Consider the following 24895-nt stretch of genomic DNA (forward strand, 5'->3'; position numbering starts at 1 on the left):
TTGTATGTCTCGGATTCAGCCGGATCGGATCTTTATATAATATAGCTCCCATACAAACGGAAAAATCAGGAACAGTGATTTTTCTCAATACCTTTGTTATTTTATATAGTATTGTCGTGAAATTTAATATTTGTGAATTCATTACACCTATAAACGACTGTGCCAAGTTTGAGCAAGATCGGTTGACTATATCATATAGCTTCCATACAAATGACAAAGTCCCGAAGACGGACTTTTCTCCATAACTTCATTATTTTCTGAGCTATTGTTATAAAAATAACCATTTGCTAGTTTCGTATAGCTACAAATAACTATACCAATCTCGGATGACTATACCATATAGTTTCCATGGGAACAATCGGTAGTTAATAGTGACTTTTGATTTTTTAGTGAATAACTTCGTTACTTTTGACGCAATTTTCATAAAAATTGAAAATTTGTTTGTTATTAAAATCGGATAACTATATTATATGGTTATCATACAAACATACGTTAAAATGGCAAGATCTCCAGATTGCTCTAGCCTAAGATTGTAGGAAGAGTAGCAACAAAAAAACTTGCAAGGGTATACAAACTTCGGCGCGTCCGTAGTTAGCCCCGGCCCTGTGGTTTGTTTTGGCTTTTCAGTCATTTCAGTCGCCACTCTGACATCGTAGCGTGTGGTGGTCGGTACGGGAATTTGAATTGACTTGAATTACTTGGCTACATTTTGGCGGCGTGCGTGTTTTTTGAAACCAACGGAAAGAAATATTCGAAAAAAATGTCTCAAACATTTACCATGAAACATGTGAAATTTCAAAAACATTGAAAACACTTGCAAACACTTCTACTAAAAGTGAGAGTGAGAGGAGAAATACATAGAGTAGGGGCTAGAGGGAAAAAATCGAATACGCGAAAAGTTTAGAAATTAAAGGTATTATGCCCGGAACGGTCAAATCGGCGGCCATTGACTATGATTCGCAAGATGAGGCCAGCACGGAGCTGCTGGAGAAGCTCAAGCATTTGGATCGACGTGTCGAGGTGGTGGAGAATGCCAATGGCATCTGTGGACGCAGCTCGGCCTGTTGGCAATCCCTTAAATGGAAATCGGCCCTAAATCATATTGGATTGCTTGTATCATTGTCCATCTATTGCGGCGTGGGAGGATTGGTAATAAAAACAACAACAAAACAAAAACAAAAAAAAAACACGTTGAACATTTTTATATTTATCTATCATCTATAACGAAGTCAACAAAATTCAACAACTGTGAAAATACTAAATAAATTTTGGAAAATAACTAAAACACCCAAAAACGAAAAAAAAAACAAAATAGAAAAATGTTAAATGGAAAGCGTAAAAATTAAAACATAAAACAATATACTTAATTTTTCCACACAAAATTTTTAAGTGCTTTTTGTTGGTCATAAATGGCAGGCAATGTTAATTGCTACATACTGACTGACTGACTGACTGCCCGACTGACTGATGACTGGAGGCAAAGGTGGAGCAATTGCATCCAATGGAGGACAGCCAGTCCGTCCGTTCATTTTTTGATCTCTCTTGTCTAAACATTTACATTTTACGGCAACAAAATTCAAGGAAAATAACCAAAGAAAACAAAGAAAAAAAAAGAAAAAACGAACACAGAATTGACGTACAAAAACCGTCAATATTGGGTCGCAGAACTCTCATCCTCCAAACTTTAACCATCTCCTGGCTAGAGCCCATCGTTTTGGCTCGATAAGCTTTAATTATCCATTTGACATATGGCCAAGTGTCGTGTCTGGTCAATATTCATCAAAAACCAAGCAAACCACCAACAAAAGAATTTGCCAAATTGTTGTGAAAACCATTTTTTTTTTGTGCTCTGTTTGTCTCTCTGAAAAGTGCCAAATGAACTATGAAAGTGTGGACTCAAGTGTTTGAAACTCAAAACAGATTTGCAAAAAATTCGTAATATTTGTCAAACATTTGCCGCCTTTATTCGAAAAAGTTTTCTGTTTTTTTTTTTCGAATTTATACTTAAAATCTAAATTAGAATAGGATAACAAAAATCGATTGCCATAAAAAGTAAACAGTAACTTGCATATATATAAATGGGTTTAAAATTAAGAGAGAAAATTTAAGAATAGAAATGTTTATTTTTTTAAAATTTAAGTCTGATTGTGAGCCACATTATCCTTGAGCCATCAGAAAAGCGTTCTTAATGATGGAACTGGACTTCTTTGTTCCTGATTGATAAGAACGTATCAAATGTATAAACTTTTTATTTGCTTATCTCAGAATGTGGTAAATAATAGATAGATAGATAGATAAGTAAGTCGTTTCTTTCTAAAGTTTTCAGATCTCCATTGGAAATTTACTTGTTAGTATTTTGAGTTTTTCTTTTACCTCGTTTTTCTAGCATATCGAGTTCATAATTGTCTCTTTAGGCTTATTTATCTATGATTCATTTAATTTAATTCAAAAATAAACTCAGAAATAACCAAAGGATCCTACATATATATATTCTTTAATGTGCCTTTTGAAAAGCTTTCCAGAATTATTCAATTTAAAATGAAAATTCTCTATGTCACATTAAGTGTTCGTTTTAATATTTATCAGTTTATTATATATCAATATTAAAAATCGTAATAAAACTACACAAAGTAGGATTTAACACTGCCCATTTTGCACTACTCTTCCTGATTATACCATTAAGGACTAATGGTCATACAATTAGTGATCCTCTTGGATCCTTGGTTTGTTTCCAATTGCAAATTAAAATTAAAAGAAATGTAAGACTCTTTCATAAGAATGACTTTGCTGAATCACTTATATGATGGTAGACTAAATGGTAGATCAGGTAATTGATTGATGAATTTTTAATAATATTTAGAGGAATACAAACTTTAATATACACAAAATAAAGACGATAGTTAAACGTGTTATTAAGAAATTTTCAAAACTTGTTTTTAAGCAAAAGCAAAGGAAAAACACACCATTAAATTGTGTGCTTAAAAAGACTTTCTAAAGGAAATATATATCTGCGGATTCTCAATATTTGAGAGACGTTTATACAAAAGCAAAACATATAATATTTCAAAATTTGTTAAATTGTATTTTTCTTATATTAAGATGTGCTTCTTGTAACTTGCAGGTTAATGACTTTTTAGCAGAGAAGCATGAGTTACAAATAAATATCCAAATTAGTGGATTTCGTTAATTGGTGTATTTAAATATTTGATTTCAGTTAAAAATTTTAGTTAAAAATGTAATAAATGTCTTTTGATTTCACAGTTAATATATGAAATATGAAAGGTTTTCAAGTTTTACTTTACTCCCCAGTTTGAGAATTGGTTGAGAGTCGCTCGAATTTTTGTTATAACTCACAATCGGCCAAAATCTATCCTAGGCAAGATCAATTCCATTTCTGAGTTCCTTAAAAGATCGGGACTGACTTTCTGAATTGCACAAATTCATTTCTAATCATCCTCAACCCACGATTTGACGACTACAACGATATTAATAGATTCATTTTATTGTTGGTTTACAGAGAAGTCCATAGTTGGATTATTTATTGACGAAAAAATAAAAAATTCAATTCCGTGGAGCCTTTGTACGATTCTGAAGTGGACAGATAGTTTTAATATATGAATTCTAAAACCTCCTCGAGCATTGCTAAGTTTTCTAAGCCGGACTTAGACTACCTGGAAATATATGCATTTTCTAGATCTGTCCGTGTTAATAACTTACTATATATATATATATGTATCTCAGTAAAGTAGATAGTAAACAGCTCATCTTTAATTTCTTAGCTTACTTTTCTTAATGTCCATATTGAGTTAAAAACCTTATCCTTAATTTATTCCTTCTCAATCCTTTTCACTCTTTGTCCAAAATCTATCTCTCACAATCGGCCAAAATCTATCCTAGGCAAGATCAATTCCATTTCTGAGTTCCTTAAAAGATCGGGACTGACTTTCTGAATTGCACAAATTCATTTCTAATCATCCTCAACCCACGATTTGACGACTACAACGATATTAATAGATTCATTTTATTGTTGGTTTACAGAGAAGTCCATAGTTGGATTATTTATTGACGAAAAAATAAAAAATTCAATTCCGTGGAGCCTTTGTACGATTCTGAAGTGGACAGATAGTTTTAATATATGAATTCTAAAACCTCCTCGAGCATTGCTAAGTTTTCTAAGCCGGACTTAGACTACCTGGAAATATATGCATTTTCTAGATCTGTCCGTGTTAATAACTTACTATATATATATATATGTATCTCAGTAAAGTAGATAGTAAACAGCTCATCTTTAATTTCTTAGCTTACTTTTCTTAATGTCCATATTGAGTTAAAAACCTTATCCTTAATTTATTCCTTCTCAATCCTTTTCACTCTTTGTCCAAAATCTATCTCTCACAATCGGCCAAAATCTATCCTAGGCAAGATCAATTCCATTTCTGAGTTCCTTAAAAGATCGGGACTGACTTTCTGAATTGCACAAATTCATTTCTAATCATCCTCAACCCACGATTTGACGACTACAACGATATTAATAGATTCATTTTATTGTTGGTTTACAGAGAAGTCCATAGTTGGATTATTTATTGACGAAAAAATAAAAAATTCAATTCCGTGGAGCCTTTGTACGATTCTGAAGTGGACAGATAGTTTTAATATATGAATTCTAAAACCTCCTCGAGCATTGCTAAGTTTTCTAAGCCGGACTTAGACTACCTGGAAATATATGCATTTTCTAGATCTGTCCGTGTTAATAACTTACTATATATATATATATGTATCTCAGTAAAGTAGATAGTAAACAGCTCATCTTTAATTTCTTAGCTTACTTTTCTTAATGTCCATATTGAGTTAAAAACCTTATCCTTAATTTATTCCTTCTCAATCCTTTTCACTCTTTGTCATTGTCATTAATTATTTAGACCTTTTTTTGTTGCCAGTGGTTGCTGTCCACCCTTCAGAGTTAGTACTGTACAGTACAAAAACTTGTTAATAATTACAGATGCAAATTATTATTTTTGTTTAATAATTTTATGATGGTTTATTAACTGGTTTATCAGAAAGTCAACTCGCTTTGACACATGAGCGACAAAAGATATAGATTTTTCTTTCAAATTTAAAATTTTAAATTTAAAGACTTTGCTCTATATCCTCTCTATGTCCTTTAGAAGGTAAAAAGACTTGACTAATATCTAATTGGAAATAAATATAATTTGTTTCGTTCGTAGAGTTTATAATGGTTCTCGTTTAATTTACTTGATTTTCTTTCTTTTGCAAATGATTCATACTCGATTCATCTGGTCAATATTCAATTGAATTTTTCAATTTTCCCCCTCATTTTCCCTATTCATGAACTTTGATCCCAACTTTTTAGCACCTCACTTGATGCCATTTTGCCATTTACGCAGATTTTTTTTTCCTATTGTTTCTGTTTTTAATTGTGAAGAATTCACATTCATAGATTAATTCACTATCCCACCCCCTCTCCTCCGCCTGCCACACATCCCAACACTCGTTCTATTCATTCCTCTTGTACTCAAAGAAACAAAAAAGAAATCTATTGAAATCTCACACCACATGTTGGCTAATTATGCGCACTTCTCATACTCAAAATTGTTCATCAAAAAATCGGGGAGGGGGGAAAAAAAAAACAAACCACATGTATTAAAACAAATTACACATTCTAATACAAATTTCTTGAATTCTTCAAAAATTTGCTTTGCTTATATTTCTAAGCAAATCATTTTGGGGGCCATAGATGACATCCCGTCAGATGATCTCCTATTGACCTTTGTTGGACAAACTGTTTGGCATTATCTATGTGCATATTTACATACATGACTTCTTCGATGTTTTCCTTGTTGCATTTACAGATTTCGATTCACATTTTTTGCTTCTTTCGTTTTGCACCCTTTGAATTTAAAGAAAAACAAGAATAAAATACATGTATGTACCTCCATTAACAATAAAGTTTCATATCAAAGTGCCAGCTGCCAAATGAAACGGAAGTGAATGGCATACACACGCACACACACACACAGCATATCCTGTGACAGTGTGAAAAGGGGTCTAGGGGGAGGGGGGGGCTAGAGTGTATTATGGAATTCATGTTAGTAAAGTTGATTTCGTTTTTTTTTTTTTGTCCTTTTTTTTGGCCGGAAATCAACTCTCAGTGACACTCAAGTGACCAGCGGGAAATTTGAGATTAAATAAAAGAAAAGTCCTCAATACAACATTCTCAAAAATCTATACAAAATGATTAAAGAAACATGAAATTAATTGTATTTATTTTAGTAAATTAAACACGGCAAGTAAATCTGTTATGTCAACTTGTGATAGAGCTAGAAATTTATATGCTTTGAGGGCTGAGAGCTGAGAACTGAAAACTAGAAATTGTCAGAATTGTCATTTCCAAATATTAATTTAGAGAAAAAACTTTTCACCTGGTTAGATTACGAACTTTTTAGTTAAGTCAAATCTTGAACTTAAGCCGGCTCGAGGTCAATCTACCAAAAAAAAGATGATTTCTAGCATCAACTTTTCTTTTTTTTAAAGAAATCCTTTTGTTGAAATCCTTGGACAACATCCCTGAAAAACCAAAATGATACTTGATTTGATGGAAATGTTATATTCCTTATATAACACAGATCAAGGCAAGGACCTCATTCAATATGAGCTTGGTTTTTCTCGACTTCGGAAACCTTTGGCCAAGACTTTGCTCAAAAGAGTCTCAAGTTGAACAATTTTGTTTATTTTTTTCAGAGAAACCATTTGATTCAGTTCATTGTTTTGTTAAGGTTTTGAGAATTAACAACAGAATTTCTTAATAATTTCAAAAACAAAGTTAATCCAATTTATCAAAAATTGAATTGAAAACAATTTGCTTTGTTTTCATTGCCATTTTAGGCACTTAAATTTTACGGCTTAAGCCAATTGACGTTTATCTATTTTATGCTTTTGCTATTGACTAATAAGTACAACCATGTAGAGTGGGCTGGCGGGTTGGATGGGGGTGGGGGGATTGGACTGTATGGTCTGTATTAATTAAGCTCTAGAAAATCCTCATGAGGCAATTCCTCTCGTATTACAAAATTTGCCCGCTCACACATATGTTTAGGGAATAAAAGGGGGCCAAAAGTCAAAGCGAGTGGGACATAAATCATTTTAATTAGCATTTTGTAGCATACTTAAAGGCGTCGATACGCACAAGTGTCACACACACACACACACACTCACACACGAAAACTCCTCAAAAATTTGGAGTTGAGGTGGAAAATGAATTAAGTTGTTGCCCAAGGCAATGAATGGCAAAAGCAAAAGCAAAGGCAAAGGCAATTAGCCAAAAGTCAGGCCAAGTCATGCCCAACCCAACCCATTGTTGGGTTATCTGATTAACAGCTGACCAAACATCCAAAAGCTTAGCCAGACGACATGAGTTTATATTATTGTATACTACTACGACTACTACTAGTATATTAAGGCCAATTTTTTTTTTGGCCAGGAACTAGGCGGGGCATTTTTGCGTTTTGATTTCCCGCACTAAAAACTAACACACACAAACAGACAGATACAGACACACACACATGGAAAACCAAAGACAACAGCAACACCAAAATGGAAAATCACGCCAGCCCAACATTAGGCAAACACTTTAAATGTGACAAAGAGAATGAAAATGGAAAAATTGGCCTTAAAGTCAATACAAACAAAACTAAGCAAACTCTCTTATTTTTCATTTCTTTTGGATTAGGGGCAACTAGAACTAGAACTAAGAACTACTAATTGGGAAATATATTTATATAATATAAGCTGAATGATATAACTTTTCATAATCGTGTCTAACATTTGACTAAATATTTCAATTATTCTCTAAAGAAGAGGTATTTTGACTCTAGAAGAATGATTATCCTAAAAATATAATAATACAGTAGAATCCGGTTATAACGACGCTCAAGGGACCGACCAATTTTCGTCGTTATATCCGAAAGACGTACTAACCGGAGGACCTTTCATTAAGTGGTGTGTATTGGGACCAACCAATCACTCTTCGAACTTTAGTCGCTATAACCGGACGGACGTTATAAGCGAAGTCGTTATAGCCGGATTCTTCTGTATATAATATATAATAAGAATAATTAGTGTTGTCCCGGCAATTTCCACTACACAGTTCGCTTTGGTTTTTGTATTAAAATTTTAGGATTTGAAAATTTTGTCAACTAGACAAAATCAAAGAGTCTATTTACTTTTCAAATATACTTTTTGTGCTTTAATAACAATATTCCAATATTATTTCAAATATTATGATTTATCAAAATATTGATTTTTGTAAAATGTTTTTAAGACATGAATAAAATTGTGCTCATTCTTGTAAAAGCTATCTAATTTTTATCAGATTTTCATAAATTATTTCATAATTTTCATAACTACAGTTGTAGACCTTGATTATCCGGGATGAAGTTAAATTTGTTTCATTCTCACTGTTAACCGTGATTACCCCTATTATCCGTGATTTCAAGGGAAATTTTTTTTTTATAATAATAAAACGAATTCGGGGTTTCCCCATTTTAGTTATCAATTAATGGGAAAAACGCGTGTATGTACATATTTTTATAGTCAGTATGCGTGATTTAAAGTTATGTATGTACATATGTACTTATAAAATTCCAAATACGAAATACGTTGAAATTTTACTGTCGATTTACCGGTTTTTTTTTTGATTTTCGACCGTCCCGGATAATCGAGGTCCGGAAACGGATTCCCTGTCGACTGATATGCAGTTCAGTAACGGGAATCCGTTTCACTCTCATTAATAATTAAGAGTAAATACGTACGTAGTTACATACATACATAATTAAGCCTTTCAATTGGCAGCTAGTCTCAGACTTCTTTTAGATCTACAACGGCATTAAAGAGTATGAAGATAAATGGGGATCAAATTTGGCCATCTACCTAGACTGCAATTTTGACAGTCTCGAATCTACCTCAAAAATGTCTAATTTATGAGATTTTAAAACAGAAATCATTCTTATATGAAAATAGTTATATGAATATTTAACATATTCCAAGAATTCAATATATTAAAACTTTATTGGAATACTTCGCTGATCTTTTTGACATTTTTTTTTTGATCTTAATAATAAGCGTGACTAAACTCTGTATTTAAATCAATTTAAAAGCCCTAAAATGGGATATCATTTTCGAAAATTGGTAAAAATTGAACGAAGCTACTGATACGCAAAGCTAAGAATTTTTGTGAATTTTCATAATTTTTTTAAATAAACTTTTGCCAATTTCTATATTGGTAAATAAATGACCAATAATGGTTATTTAGAGATCAAAAAATATTTTTATCTTCAAAAACATAGATAGCTAATCCTACTATATGTTTAATCCGGCAATTTGTTCATGGCATTTAAAATTATATTGGTTTTTTAAAATTTTTCAAATAATTCTCATTAATCAAAAAATGTTCAAAAATTCAAAAATTTTCTTATCATATCTTTAATGAATCAATATTAATCAAAATAATTTAAATTTAAATTTTAAAACGATATTTAGTTTGGTTTTGGGAATGACTTTTGCTAGGAACTATTGAAATTATTCCATTTTTTTTGCCTTTTCCTACCTTTAAATTCTTGTGGTAAAAATTTTAGAATAATTTCTCAAAGGCCAACAAAAACTTCTCAGTCTAATACGTTTAAGCTAAGAATAGTTTTCGAAAAGTGTATATTAATTTGATGATATTTCTGTAGCAATTTATCAGTATTAAATCTTTTGAGAAGCATCTGCAATTACTATACATATATACAAAATCGAGAAGATTTCTGCAAAATGTTGTCTTGTTCAACATTTCTTTTAGTCTTTGTTCAAGTTCATTGCCCTTTGGCCATTATTATAAGTATATCTGATAAATTTTGGGTTAACTGGTGACCTGAATGGACTATATATATATATATAGAATAAGTATATATCATCACCGATACCACACCAGACCAAACCTGGCCAGGCCAGGCCAGACAGCGAAACAAAATTTACACCCACATGTACACAAATATATATACATATTTGGCATGGAAGTAAGAAAAAAAAAACTGAAAAATTAAAATGGAAAGTGCCACGCGACATTTGAAACATTCAAACTGAAATTAATAATTTTTGTTTGTGGTTTATTTTTTAATAAATCTGTCTGATTCTTGTCACCTGCCTGTCAGCACATAATTTGTTAATAAATTTCATGCCATATACATGTATTGCTGGCCACTTGGCCAAAGGCCAAATGTGAAAAGTACATACATACAAACATATCTTGTATCTTGTATCTGTCAAGTTTTGTCGATTCTGTCGATTTTTGTTTAGGTTATAGGGTTTGCGGTCAAGTGATTTTATGACTTGCGATGGCTCAAGTGAAATGTTTCATTTGTATGCGAATCATGCGTGGCCAGAAAACAAAAAAAAACTTTATCTTATTCTCATGTCCTCTCACTTAATACACTTAAACACTTTTGGACCCACAAAACGAAACAGAATTTGGATTGGAGGAGAAGGGGGGGGAATGGTGTGGGGAATTGTTGTTATCATTGTTTGGTCATTGTTGAGCAATTTGCAAACATTTTCCACTTTCACTCTCTCTCTGACATGATTGGAATTTCGAACAGACATCAACACAAAATGTTGCCTAACTTAAGGGGCGCCAGAGCAATGCGAAAATAAGTTTCAAGGTAACTAAGGAAGGGAGGGACTCTGAAAAAAAAAAAAAGGTTTGTTATGCTTCCATCAAAAACTCTTTACCAAATGTGGGATAGACACAATTACATTTCAGTCTATATCAATCTCTGGGCACTATGACGATATCCTATATATATGTATGTATATATAAATCGATCGATATTACCTGCTGATATATTGGGAATACATTAAAGCTTGATCAGCCAGCTGAGGAGATGTTTGTTTTCTTCACAAGACGTCATTGTTTCTGGCAGCTAAAGAGAGTGGGGGGGTAATCAGTCGGTCAGATCGAGCATTATGCATGGACAAGTGCATTACTCTTGCTCTCTCTCTCTCTCTCTCTCTCTCAATTGGTCATGCTATCTCATTTTTGCACTCTATTTTCTCTATGTTTAATTTGTTTGCCTTACGCATCTTTCTCACATCATTTGATTTCCATTTTTTTTTTGTTTTTAGTTTTTTTCGGCTGGCCGATGCGGCGTATGAGTAATATAAATTTTCTTTTCTTCGTTTTTGTTGTTATTTTTGCTTGGTTGTTGTTGATGAAAACAAATAATGTATAATTATTTAGCATATTTTGGTTGTATGTGTGTGTGTGTGTGTGTGTGTGTGTATGTGTGAGTGTACAATTCGCTCATTTCGCAAATTAAAAATAATTTGTAAACTATTTATTTTTGTTGCTGCTGCTGCTGTTGTTGTTGTTATTGTATGTCTGCCAAAATAAACTATCTATAAAAAAGGCGAAACTTTTCATTTTCCACAATTTATTATCAAGCAAAAGAAAAAAAAAAAACACCACAAGAAAAGAAAAATTTTCAAAATTAGTAACATGTAGAAAAAATAACAAATAAATATTAATAAATTATAGCGTGTAAAATCAATGTTCAAATGTTTATTTTGTTTGATTTATTTAGCAAAATATATTTAAGATTTAACAATTGTTTAGTGGAACAATCCCATTAACTACTGTTTCTTGAGCTCAAGGTTCTCTCTATCTCTCTCTCTGTGGCCACACTTTGCCACAGGAAGTGCCTCATAACAAAACGTTCGACATGAATTAGCATAATTGAAATGAAGACGGCAGACCCTACAACAAAAAATACACACACACACACACACACAAATATTCTGTATACTCTTGCACACAGAGTAATGAGTTTGATGCAATTAACTTTCACTAGAATTTAGTTTACCTATAAACCTTAAATACTCTTAAAAATTTTCGTAATAATTGATTTGTTTTCGTGTGAAATTCAAAGAAAGGAATAAATTAACAGAATTTTTGGTTAACAATCCCAAATTTTCATTCACATATTAGATAAGGAGCTCACCATACGCGAATCAAGGTCGGGAAAATGTGTGAAATTTGCTCCCGAAAGTATGCAATAAACAGTCCAAGAATTCGCTGTTTAAAACGAAGGAGTTTTGGAAAAAACAAAAATCATATTAAAGCAAACATTGCTTACAATTTTCATTTTACAAGGCATACAAAAAGTTACAATTTTGTTGCAAATATTGAACACTTTTCCAGCCTGAGGCCCGATTCTATTGACTTCAGAATAAATATGTCTATTAAACTACAGTCGACTCTCGTTAACTCCATCCTGTGATATTTCAATTATCTCTCATTAAAATATTTCGATGAAATCACTGATAAGATGTGGCAATTGAAACTCATATGATCATACACTCGACCAAGTTTCTTGGTGTGTTAGAAAGAACTTTGAATTTCGCGACTTCACTGGGCACTAAGCCACATTATTAAAAAGGCTGAGCAGCAGCAATGTGTCTTAAGGCAAAGCCGTATCAATGAGTTCATTAAGATGTAAGAAACTTAATAATTCGAACATTTATTTCGTTTCTCTCAACGACTTTAAAGCCTTTAATATTATAAACCTTCCATAATTCGCAATATTTGAAGAGTCCTGTGAATTTTGAATTAACGAGAGTCGGTTTTCATTATTTGTTTTAAACTACGCCATCGACTAAGACTATAATTACAAACATCCATACACTAACATTAGCCCTGCACTCGAATCGGGATCCTCTTTGTTCTACTGAGAACTGAACTTATTGAACTATTTTAGTTATTATAGTTAACATAAATTTGATTGCGATTTCCAAATTTGAGAAAATATCTTTTCGTTACATTCTTAGGTTTTTTTTATTAGGGCAGAGTGTGGCGAATTCGGTGATAGTCAGAAAGTTAATCAATCTGTTTTTTATTGTTTGTTTCTTGATACTTCATGTAGTCTTAACTTTTTGCTCTTTCTCGGGCAAATATTATAAAGAAGCCGCCAAAAAATATTTTTACAAACTAAAAGGTTGAAGCATTGGGAAATCAAATGAATTATCTAAACCCATAAGACCAGGAAAAAAGCGTAAACTCTATTAAATTTAGACAGTGAATTTCCTATTGTTTCTTATTTATGTCTTCAGGGAATTTCATTAAGAATAAGTAATAAACCAAAACATAAATAATCTTAATTGCTGTTTTAGATAAAGATCAAGTGATAATGATTTTCTCATAAAATGTTTCTTTTCTTATAATAAATAAGCAGATTCTGCCAAATCTGGTTATTTGAGATAGGTCCATATAATAAAACTCCTTTCTAAGTCGAATTTAAAATATTATCTAACATTGTTGGACCCTTGATAATGGTCAAAATCGAAATTGTTCAAAAAATGAAACAATAAAAGAATATATAAGAATGCTATTATAAAGGTGTAAAATGATGTAGACTAAACTCAATGTGTATCTTAGGAAGGGAAATGCAATTCAAAACTTAGTAGCTTAATGTAACTAGGTTAATTCTATATATCATGAAAGTTGCTAATCTTCAGCAGAGTACCCGGTCTTTACCCTAAACGAAGAAACACACGAAATCGCAGCAATTACCAAAACGAAAACATCGAAAAGTGAAATCAAAACAAGACCAGGGCAAAAAACAAAAACAAACCACACCAAAGAAGAAAAAGAAAAAAACAAAAGAAAGTGAAATGAAATAAAAATAACACTAAATAGAACTCGGTCAAATTTCGCATGGCCATCTTGGCGTCGCCTTGCGTGTTGCACGTGCAACTACCCCAAACTTCGATCCCAACCAATTCGAACCCTACCTAGCACTAGGCACTAGGCCAGGCCAAATCCCATCCTGATACAGCCACTCAAAAGCATTTACATGCCTTGACGAAGCTTTGATTGTTTTGGCAGTTCTCCTTTCCGACTTGAGGTGGAGCAATGAGCAGAGAGCAAAGTGAAAGACGTCACGCAAACATCAAAAACCAACTCAATTTTTTAACCAAACCACAAACATAAAAAAAAAAAACACAAAATTAAATCACATATATTTACTCTATATAAAGGTTTTTCCCCTCATCAATATCTCAACGGATTTTTTTGGCACGAAATTTTGGCAAATTACATTTTACACGGTGCACCAAAAGTTGATAGTCGAAAATTTGTTCAAAGATTCTTATACTTAGGGCCTTGACCTTAACTGTATTTTCGTTTCACTATGTAGAGAATGATGCATCATGTGTTATTTATATAAAACTATTTGAAATTTTGTTTTCTGGAGAAGAAAATTTCAATTTGAATCTTATTATAATTTGTTAACTCTTTTAACTTTACCTTTAAATGTCCTTTAACTTGGCTTAAAAGTAACTTACAAATTTTTACTTGATTTTTATCAGCTTTAGTTCTTAAGTACGATCATGAAGTTTGATGAATATGAATATAATGTTTGGGTTGGACAGAGAAAAGATAGTCCAATCTTACGATGTATTGCTTATGCCTCGAAAACCAAAATTGCGATGAACTTGAAAAACTGAACCTGTTAAAACTCAAATATTCTAAACCGTTTTCAAACGCAAATCCAGAGCAATTCGCTGAAGTTGCTTTCGAATGTTCTCAGTTTCGAGTAAAATGTCAATCCTTTTCGTTTTTAAAGCTATACGTTTAAACGAAATTATCGAATCATACTCAAAATTGTTCTCAACATATTACAGATTAATAGAAAAATATTTAAAATGCGGAAAATCATGAAGAATTGATAAGAAAATTTGCAATAACTTCTCATTCCACTGACTCAAACGATCCGAAACCAAATAATTTGGCTCGGAATCGGAATATTGTAAAAATGTTTAGAAAAGTTTTCGCATAATATTACTCTTCAATTAAAACCTTTTTAAAGCAATTTTAAAAAATTAAAAACTCAATTTTTTTTCAAAAGAAAGAGAAGAATGACATTGTAAAACAAATCATTTGAAGAAAAAGTGAAAGATATGTAAAGTTTAGCCATGTATAAATTTTCCACGTCTGTGCAAAAATCTTTGAGTTTATTATCTGAGAAACAAAATTACCTAGCAGTAGGATTATATATAATTATATAAATATGGCCCGTTCTTGGCTAAACGGAACAGGGCTGGATCTAAAAATTTCCATCTAGCGATTGTCTTATTATTGAGGATCAAAGTCGGCCAAATTAGATCTGGGGCACAAGAGAATAACAACAAATCATCAAAAACAAACCTGCGGTCTGATTTAAGTTTTTAAAGTGTCATATTGAAGGTAATTAAAATACAAATAAGATTGACCAAAATTACCATGATCAAATTCTCTCAATAAAGCAATTTGCATCTTAACATCGGTGGATTTTGGTAGAGTTTGGTAGAATCAGCCAAAAAACCACCGATGAGTGGTCGAAATATATCGGAGAAGAAAATAAGACCAAATTTGATCTCGAGGCGGCAAATCATACCACTAACAATAAAAAGGTCGCAAAAATCAACAATAAGCAAAAAAAATGCATGGAAAAATAAATGTGCTCTACGAAACTGTAGAATACTTCAGTTGCTGGGTGCCTATTCAAAAGTTTACACTAGGTATATATAGCTTGTCATTCTGTATAGTCAATAGATTTCTGGTACTAGTAATAGTAGTCCAGATGGACTTTCAGTACGAAACTGTAAAAAAGGACTTTGTACTCGAAACGTTAATCAACTGTTAACATTTTAGGAAAAACTCTAATTACCAACCAAAAATCGACAGATCATGGGCTGATTGTACTGCAATTTTGTTGGCCAGTGTTATATCAATTGAGACATTAGTGTAAAATTGTTTATCGATAACCTTTCCTTTTGTTTTTTTTCCTTTGTTGAAGTTGCGTGCAGAAATCATTTTTAATGTGGGGCGTTGATTGATGTTAGGGGAAAAGCACATAATACGCATACGCAGTGTATGTCGAGCTGTGGGAATCTATTTGCTTGTCGCCTGACTAAACATATTTGCCATAAAGCGGTAAACAACATGCATAAACACACACACATACACACACACACATACCAATACAAATTGATGTGATACTTGAGCGAGCTTTGCCATTTGCCTTGCAGCCGGGAAAATGCATTAAAAGTTTTCCGCCTTTTTGCCTGACAAAAACCATCATAAATCAATTGTGAAGAGTTGGATGGAGAAAGAAGTCATTTAGATTGAAGTGTAGCATACTTTTGGGGGCGGCACTATGTGATCGAGAAAGTGTTTCGAATCGAGAATATAATATTTTATAAAATAATCTACTTAGTTATTATGTTTTTTTCAAGTCAAACCTCTTGATTAACCTTGGAATGCCATTTATAAATTTCTATAAATTATAGAGGAAATAGTTTTGAATATATCAAAAATATTTTAAACAAAACGTAATTTAAATTGAATTAATTTGGTGAATAATATTTTTCTTTAAACGACTCCCGAATACCCTGCATCAGCTGTAATTGCTTAATACTTATGATGAAATGTATATACCCGTTTTTGACACTTGAATATGCTGGGTAGAAAACCCGAAAAATTGTAAGCCTCATTAAGTCTGAAAACTACTTGGACCATATTAAGTCAATTTGCTGTCTATTGTTGACCCGCCCCCCTCTCCACTCATTGACCACTGACCACTACCCACGAATTTATATACATATATGTATATACATCCAATGATAACGTCATCATTCACATTATCATCAGTAGCAGCAGCAGCAACAAAAACAACAATCAACAATTCATCCGGCAGCTGCCCACAACAGAGTGTCAATCAATGTCTTTACCACTTGGTCACTCCTATCCCCAACTGCCCTGGCCCCTATCGATGAGTCAGCCAGTGAGAAAATTAAATAATTTTCAAATCTCAAAACACACACATAATTAAAAACGACGATTTACGCTGTCAAATCACAAATTATTATTATTAATTATGGCTTCTCAGTTTGTTAGCCATTTGAGAGCAAACACCTGAGCAAGTGTCCAATGTGAAATGATGGAAATAAGATTATGTACACGCAATGGCTATAATCTCCATCCACCTTGGCTTCTTCTGCCAGTAGCTGGCAGCTGCCATGTTTGGCTCACACACATTTCATATACACACACACAAAGTTTGTAAAAATCTTTGAACTGTTTGGTTTGGTTTGTTTTTCTTTCGATTTTTGGCTTGCATGTAAATTGTCGGTAAGTAGTTCTTCAAAAAGGTTCTACTCCATATAATCCAGCAGGACACGCAACTACATCTATAGAAATATAGTGCGTTATATTTGCTTTTAGCATAAGCAGCTACTGCCTAGTTAGGCTATTCCTCCTGTAGGTTTTCTAAAACTAAATGGAATACCTTAATTCAATCGATATGAATATGAAATTTCAAGTCGTAATTGTTATCTCTTAGTTACTCATGAATTGTTTCCATTACACATCCAAATCGAAGGCCCATAGGAATAGCCTAACTAGGCAAGTAATATCAAATGAACTTTGAATGGACTTTGACTTTCTATTGTCAGTTGTTGATCCAATTTCACTTGGACACTGAATAAATATGGAGGTGACTGGGTTCTCCAGTCGCAAAGCAAACCAAAGTGAAGCCTTCCTATCAACAAGACAGTCCCGATTTAAGCCCAATTGAGGGGGTTTTGGAGACAATCAAAGATCTGAAAGGTGCTTTAGTGACAGAGTGGGGTAAGACAGATGATATTACTCTTTAAAACAAGTCAGGGCGATAAAATGTATTCATAATTACCAGAAAAAGTGTTAAGAAAGGTCAATGCATGAATACTTATTTCATATAAAGTTATTTCAAAGTCGCTTCTGCCCAGAACTAAAATAGGTCGAATTTTCTTGACCACAGATTTGGATGCCTTGTGTGCTTATAGCCCTATAAAATTCACTTTACCGATTTAAAATAAGTCAACTATTAACTTTTAAAGTCTTTTGGTTTGTTGTAATGAGGCCAAGATACACAATTGTGCGTTTCCATTTGAATTGACCATCTTATGGAACAGCCAGCAATCAGCCCACTTCAATTATGGCCATGTAATGATCCAAGGGGAAATCAACACGTACAAGACAATAAGTGATAGCAGGAGCATGCGGTCTCATTAGCATCAGCATCGTGAATCGATATATATAGTGTCCATTGTCTAGACCTGATTATCATCTTAATCTGCAACGCATTGAGTCTTTTTGTTTAGATATTTTTTTCGTCTCCCTGTTATTGTTGTCCTTTATGCCTTTTCATGTGGGGTTTTTGTTCCTTTTTTGGCAGATATTTGGGTCAAGTTTTTGTTGGAGACACATTAGCATAAAATAAACATCCGAATGGCATTACGGGAATGAGCTTGAGGGGCAAAATGCCACTTACCTGCTGTTGCTTTGCTTTTGTTTTATTTCATTTCATTTCATTTTGTTGTTTTTTTTTCGGTTGGTTAATTAGCCACGGTGCCTCGCAGGTGGGGTCCACCTCCACCTCCTTCATGGCTATTATTATTATCATTATAATTTTTGGTTGGCTGAAATTTTAATTTGATTTTAGTGTTGAGGCAATTTTCAATTGGGACCCATCTATCCATCCATCCCGTGGTCTCTAAGTACGACCTTCGGCCATAATAATTACACAATAAATATGTCAAGTGCCCAAATCAAGTGGGTAAGGGGAAAGAGAGAGAGAAAGATCTAGGCCTAGGTCTAGGCCATGGGTGGTCCCTGTGGTTTGTTCTTGGCTGCTGCTGCTGCTGCTGCTGAAAGCAATAAAATTGTAATAAACGTTTGCATTTATGATGGACAAAAGGGGGAAATATATAAACAATATATGTATATGTACTTATAATTGTCTACATATGGCAAAAACATGAGATTTCTTTTAAGCCCATCATGACTCTGAAAGTCAGCAAAAATGTTGGCTAACTCGTTTTAATTCCTTAGGCTATCTATATTTATATAGAGACATAAATTGTTATAGATTCTCTATACAAACTAATAGAGGAAAAGTTTTTCAAAGTCTCACACTTATTCAAATGTTGTATTAATCCGATTGAATTATTTTCTCAAATTATTTTAAATATGTTAGTTCTTCAGCTTATCTATGTACATACATATTAATCATTTTTTAAATTAGGCAATTTGATGATATTTCTAATAAATAGAGTTTTTATATAAAAATTTTCTAGTTTATTGAGTGACGTTTTAGACGGTTTTGTGAAAAAGTAAAACTTTTTATACCCTTGCATACCCTCTGTATTGGTCAGATGTTTGTAACGCAAAGAAGGAGATGTTTCCGACCCCAGAAAGTATATATATTCTTGATCAGCCTGACAAGCTAAGTCTATATAGTCATGTCCATCTACCCGTCCTTTGGTGCGTGTGCGTTTTACTCCGCCAATTTAAAAGCAATTAGGATGAACCTTAGTGTTAAAGCTATTTCAAGTATGCAAATTTTTCGAATCGTAGCTTTATATCATTTAGTCACATACGAAAAATCGATGAAGGAGAGGATGAAATACTATCCTAAGACACTTAGGCATTGATTAGCCCCACCTTTTTGCTAGTCTTGCTTACCTCTTCCGTTTGTAATATATTTTTGATTATTTACTTTTAAAGATATCAGCTAATCCGGAATCGAAAGTCATTCATTGTCTTACTTCGATATGCTTATACACAGACTAAATATGCACTCTATTATTATTTGTTTTTAGATCTTGTAAAATGTATTATTTATGATCTACCCAAGATATGTCTTTCCTCTCTCCTATCCCCGCCATCGCGAAATTTAATGAACTGGCAGCGATGCTGAGAATTATATGTTTTTTAGCATAATTTCCCATTACTCGTTAAATCAACAACAACAATGATAATAATAATAATAATAATAAATTCAAGTAAAGTTCAAGTACATGAAAAATTTGAAATATCTCGAAGGCATCGATTTGGAAATTATATATAGATAAATAAAAAAAGTCAAAACTCAAACTGCTTTGCTCTACTCTATTTAGCATCTTTAATGTTAAAGCTTTTCATTGGAATTGGTAAGACACACATTTTCTCTTCCATGAGGCGCCCATTTGACGCCCTTGCCAATTTTCGCATTTTACACGGCGCTTCCGTTTTGGCAGACATCAAGCGATATGAAGGTCGCGGCTGCGGCTACGGCTGGGACTCGGTGTCGGTCTCTAGTTAGGGTGGGGTAGGATGGGGAGGGGGGCTGGTAGCTGTGGCTCCGGCTGCTTGATGGTGATAATTTCCTTCTCATCGCATTGATCTACGAGTGTGCCAGTTGGGGCCAAGGGCTTGGCTATGGGGTTCGGTCATTGGCCGGAACTAACTTTCAATAAATAATAATAACAATTTGTTTTTATTATAACCCCCCGGACCCCCATCGCCCAAGAAAAAAATCATAAATAGTAAATTTCATTTTTATTGCCCATAGACTGAGAGTGAGACCTAAAGATATATATATATATATATAAAGAGAGAGTGAGTGAGAGTCTTTGATTTTTGAACTGATTTCTCACAACCAACAAGCATATTTAATTTAATTGCTCTAGGGCTTTATGTGGAGTAATTTAAAAAGGTTGAATAATGCCATAAATATTGAAACATTGAGAAAAGAAACAACAGACAGTTTTTGGGTCTAGGTTCTAGGGTACTAATTCCCACTTATTTTAACCCTAATACATAACCGTGTCAATTGATCGAATCTCTTCTTGTTATCTATTCCGAATCCTAGTAGACATTTGATTTTGCTTTTTATTCAAAGCCTTTTTCTTTTAGTCCGTGGAATGAAAAGTAGTTGTCAGTTTTCTCATTAAAACGTTTAGTTATGTTCCATCATTCAGTATGACGTATACGCACGGTGTGCCAGCTAAACTAATAACATTTCATTGTCTGTGGGGGAAAGCCCAAATATACTTCATAGAGCTGTCCAGAGTGACCATTTTAACCATTTTATGTTTCAAACTTTTTTGTTTTTTCAATTCATAAGTCTTCTTCCGTCCAATACATATTCAGTTTCTTCAAAAAATAGTTTATGGGCAATTCTCTTCGCACGCATTCAAAGTAAAAAAAAAAACATATTTCAAAACATTTTTTCGTTTTGAAAAAGAACACAATATATACATAGCTCTTGATTAGCACCTTAGTTTATCATATTAAAGAAGACTTCGCTTCCAAAAAAATTAAAAAAAAAACAAGGTGATTCGCACAAACACATAAGTCGATTTCAAAACGAACAGTTTAAATACCGATTCCAGCGAAACGTGAAGGAATATTTGTTGGATTCTTTATAAATACAATTTATGAAGTTTTTTTTTTTTTTTGTTGACTTTAATTCTAATTTTCTCGACTCCTAAGAAACTGGAATAGGAATGGAATAATCTTTGTAATTTGTCGGTTATAGTATTCAGATGAACGGTAAAAATAGACTCTTTAATTTATTCCATTTTTTCCACAGGTGCATTTAAACAAAGTAAACTCAAGTTTCGGTGGGCATACACTTAAGACGGTTTTGCTAAAGTCTTAAATATAACAGATAGAAGTATAATATCTTTGAATATATTGTTACTTAGGAGCCGAGAAAATCAGAACTAAAGTCAAAGAAAAAAAGTCATCAATTCGTGGCCGCCAAACGATTCTTTGAAAAAAAAACTGAGCCTAATTAAATTCTTTAACCAAGGATTCACTGTATTTGTAGTTTGTGTAATTTAAAATCGTTGACTTTCGATTCAACTTTTCTAGATTTTTCCCACGTCTATATATAGGTCGCCCCAATATCTGGTTGTTCTAGGTCAGACCAACTGAGCATTTTCCAAATGTTTGTCAATTGGTCTTAACCCTTGTTCGCACACGGGTTAGATCCTTTCCGACTTTGGATGCGGTTTAAATATGTTTCTACTATATACAGCAACTAATTCAAAAGATGTAACTTTTTGACTATTTTATATATATATACTTTTTATCTTATTTTTATTGAAAAGTCTATATTTATATACCTTTTAGGTTTATATTGTTCAATTAATAATCAATTAATTGCTTTGCTATGCATAAATTTTGTCTTTTTAAAATGAAAATCGAACAAATTTTATAGGAAATATTCATGTAATTTTAATTTTTTTCCTAAATTGTAAATTGTAAATAAATATGATCGTCTCTTTTATTACTTTTATGCTTCTATAAATATATAAATTTGATTTTTTATGAGAAAAGAAACAAATTAAAATATTCAACAGACTAAAAAAAAAACACAAATTGATAACATTTTGTCTTGTCAAAATATCAACTTTAAAATTGTCTTTTTATCCACTGAATATTTCAAAACTTCTTTATATTTTTTTTTTTCAAAAATCGTATCTTGGATTGTCTATTGCATACTTTTGGGATTTCCCTTATTTCACTACTCCCTAGATCCACCCTTGATTTTAGAATAATAATTAGAGCATAAATTCGGTTCTATTTGTTCTATTCTGAGTTTCGAATTTTATCAATCCCCACATGTTTTTGGCTTTCTCTATCCAAACCAAAAAAGAAATAATAAAAAAATTGTATTTAGTCTCGAAATATGAACCTCTCATAAAAGGAGTTTCGACTCCAAAAGGATATTTGGAGTAGTATTGAAAATTTCTTAAAGTTTTCCCTAGTCTTACTTTAGGTTACCTTAATTATAATGATCCATGTTAATAAATGCCATCACACAAAGAGATTTTTCAGAATTTCTTAAACAACGAAAACAAAAAAAAACTTCAATCTCCCAAAAAAAAAAAATGTACATTTTTATAAATGTTTTCAATAAATAACAATTATGTATATTCCGCCCTTAGAATATTAATATTTTTCATAAATTTCATGATGTTCTCATACATATAGACGGGATCCTGAGTTATTTACCCATATAACATTTATAATGTAAGCAAAACCAGACAGAAACAACCCATATAACGTATATGTATGTGTGTGTGTGTGTGTGTGTGTATGTATATTGAAAATAATCTGTGTGTGTTTCGCCTCTGGCCTTGAATGTCCATTTATTCTAACTGACCATAGCCTGCTTTTGGGCGCCCTCTGGTTCGCTTTTGGTGATTTTGGTGCTTTTTGGGAAGGATGGCCAAAAAGTTACAACGGAAATGAATTATCACCCGCTAAATGGGCGCGTTCGCATTATTCTTTTCCTCTCGCTTGTTGTTGTAATGAAGAGAAATTGTTGAAATGAAGCAAAAGTAAACAGCAAATATTTTGGACAGGGACTAAACCAAAAGAGACATTGATATTTTAGACTAACTAACTTCCTGTACAATTGCCGTCATATGTATGACTTTAATATATACGTACATATATATATATATTTTTTGGTCTAAGGATTTTAGTACTCTGGGAATTGCTCAGCATTCCCCTATTCTCCATATGGTTGTCATGTGGCAATTGTCCGCCCATGAGTTTGTCTGTGTGTGTGTGTGTGTGTATGTGTGTGTGATTTATGGCGTGCAAAATGGTGTGACAAACTGACAATTGCCTTAAGCCCTCCTTCTGTTCCACCTTTTCATTTAGAAGTACCTATAAAAAGTACACATAAATCTGCATTAAATTTAAGAGGACATGCTAGCAAAATAAACATATGACAGATAAGATTTAGTTTGTTAACACAAACTAAATATTCTTGGTAGCACTTTTATTTTATTATCCACTCCTTCAACTAATTGTAAGTATATACCAGAGTGAAGTGATGCAAGTCTGAATTGTAATAATTATAATTTATGCGCAGGCACACAGAAAGAGACAGTGAGAGAGACAGAGAGACCAAATGGACAAAAGTGGCAGTCAGTGGTGTTAGTTTGATTTAAAGCTTGTCTCTCTCTCTCTCTTGTTCCTTGTTGCTTGTCCCTTGTGTATGCCACCAAATTACAGATCTCCTCGTAAACCCAACCCAAGCCTCCTTCATGTCCTGTCCAAGAATCAACCCTACGTATTTAGATGGCTCTGGCTTTTGGTTCTGTGGTTCGGTTTGTGTGTCATGGCACCATTTGAAAAGTTGGACAACTTGTCGACGTCAATTGCAAATAACTAGACAAAACGAGGATGCGAGAAAGAGAGAGAGAGGGGTGAAAAGGGAAAGCAAAACTAATTAGGCAAATGCTTCAAAAATGTAGTCAGACATTTGACCAAAGAGATGCATCACTGGAATACACATAATTCTATAAATATAATTATTAAATCTACATATTATTGTCTCCACTTTTAGTTCTATCTTCCACTACCCCTCCCCCTCTCACCATCACCATCTTCCTCTTCACTGCATGCCTCTGTGTGTGTGTGTGTGTGTGTGTTAGAAAAATTGCTGACACATTTCAATTGAATTTTTTTTTTCAATTTCTTTCCGCACAATCGGCAAACATTTCTCTTTTTCTTTGTTTTATCTACATTTTTGCCTTTTTGTCTATTCCAAAATAAAACTGAAAATCAATTTGTGCAAACTATTTTTATAACAATAACATCAAGAATGTAAGACAAAGAAAAATTGTGATAGAGGGATGGAGGGCGGGAAAAAAGAAGAAGAAAGCACTGCGAAATTTATTATGATGATGTGTGAGAATTTGCCTTTTCAACTTTCAAACGAAAAACGTGAACATCAAAAATACATATATATATATAAATATATATTAACAAAATGTTTTTATAATTAAACCACACACAAAAAAGAAAAAAAAGAACAATGTTGTTTTTTTTTTCCTATTTCTTTTCTTCTTTATATTGTTCATGTAGTTTTTATGAGTTTCCGAATTAATGATCGGATTCGAGTTCACATCATCAAGCAAAATAATGAACCATCGCATCGTGAGTTTACTAAAGCTGCGGGCATCTCAATTTAACATA

The 24895-nt window shown here is 32.8% G+C and overlaps 1 protein-coding gene across 1 annotated transcript in view; it reads left to right on the forward strand.

Annotated features, from left to right (window-relative positions):
• Positions 1 to 650: 650 nt before the first annotated feature.
• Positions 651 to 24895, forward strand: part of LOC6641427 (TWiK family of potassium channels protein 7) — a 29334-nt gene continuing 5089 nt past the window's right edge. The window contains exon 1 of the mRNA XM_002063991.4: positions 651 to 1149. Coding sequence (XP_002064027.2) covers positions 919 to 1149 — 231 coding nt within the window. The 5' untranslated portion in view covers positions 651 to 918. The remainder of the gene's footprint in view (positions 1150 to 24895) is intronic.

Source organism: Drosophila willistoni, assembly GCF_018902025.1.
Source record: "Drosophila willistoni isolate 14030-0811.24 chromosome XL unlocalized genomic scaffold, UCI_dwil_1.1 Seg141, whole genome shotgun sequence".
NCBI lineage: Eukaryota > Metazoa > Arthropoda > Insecta > Diptera > Drosophilidae > Drosophila > Drosophila willistoni.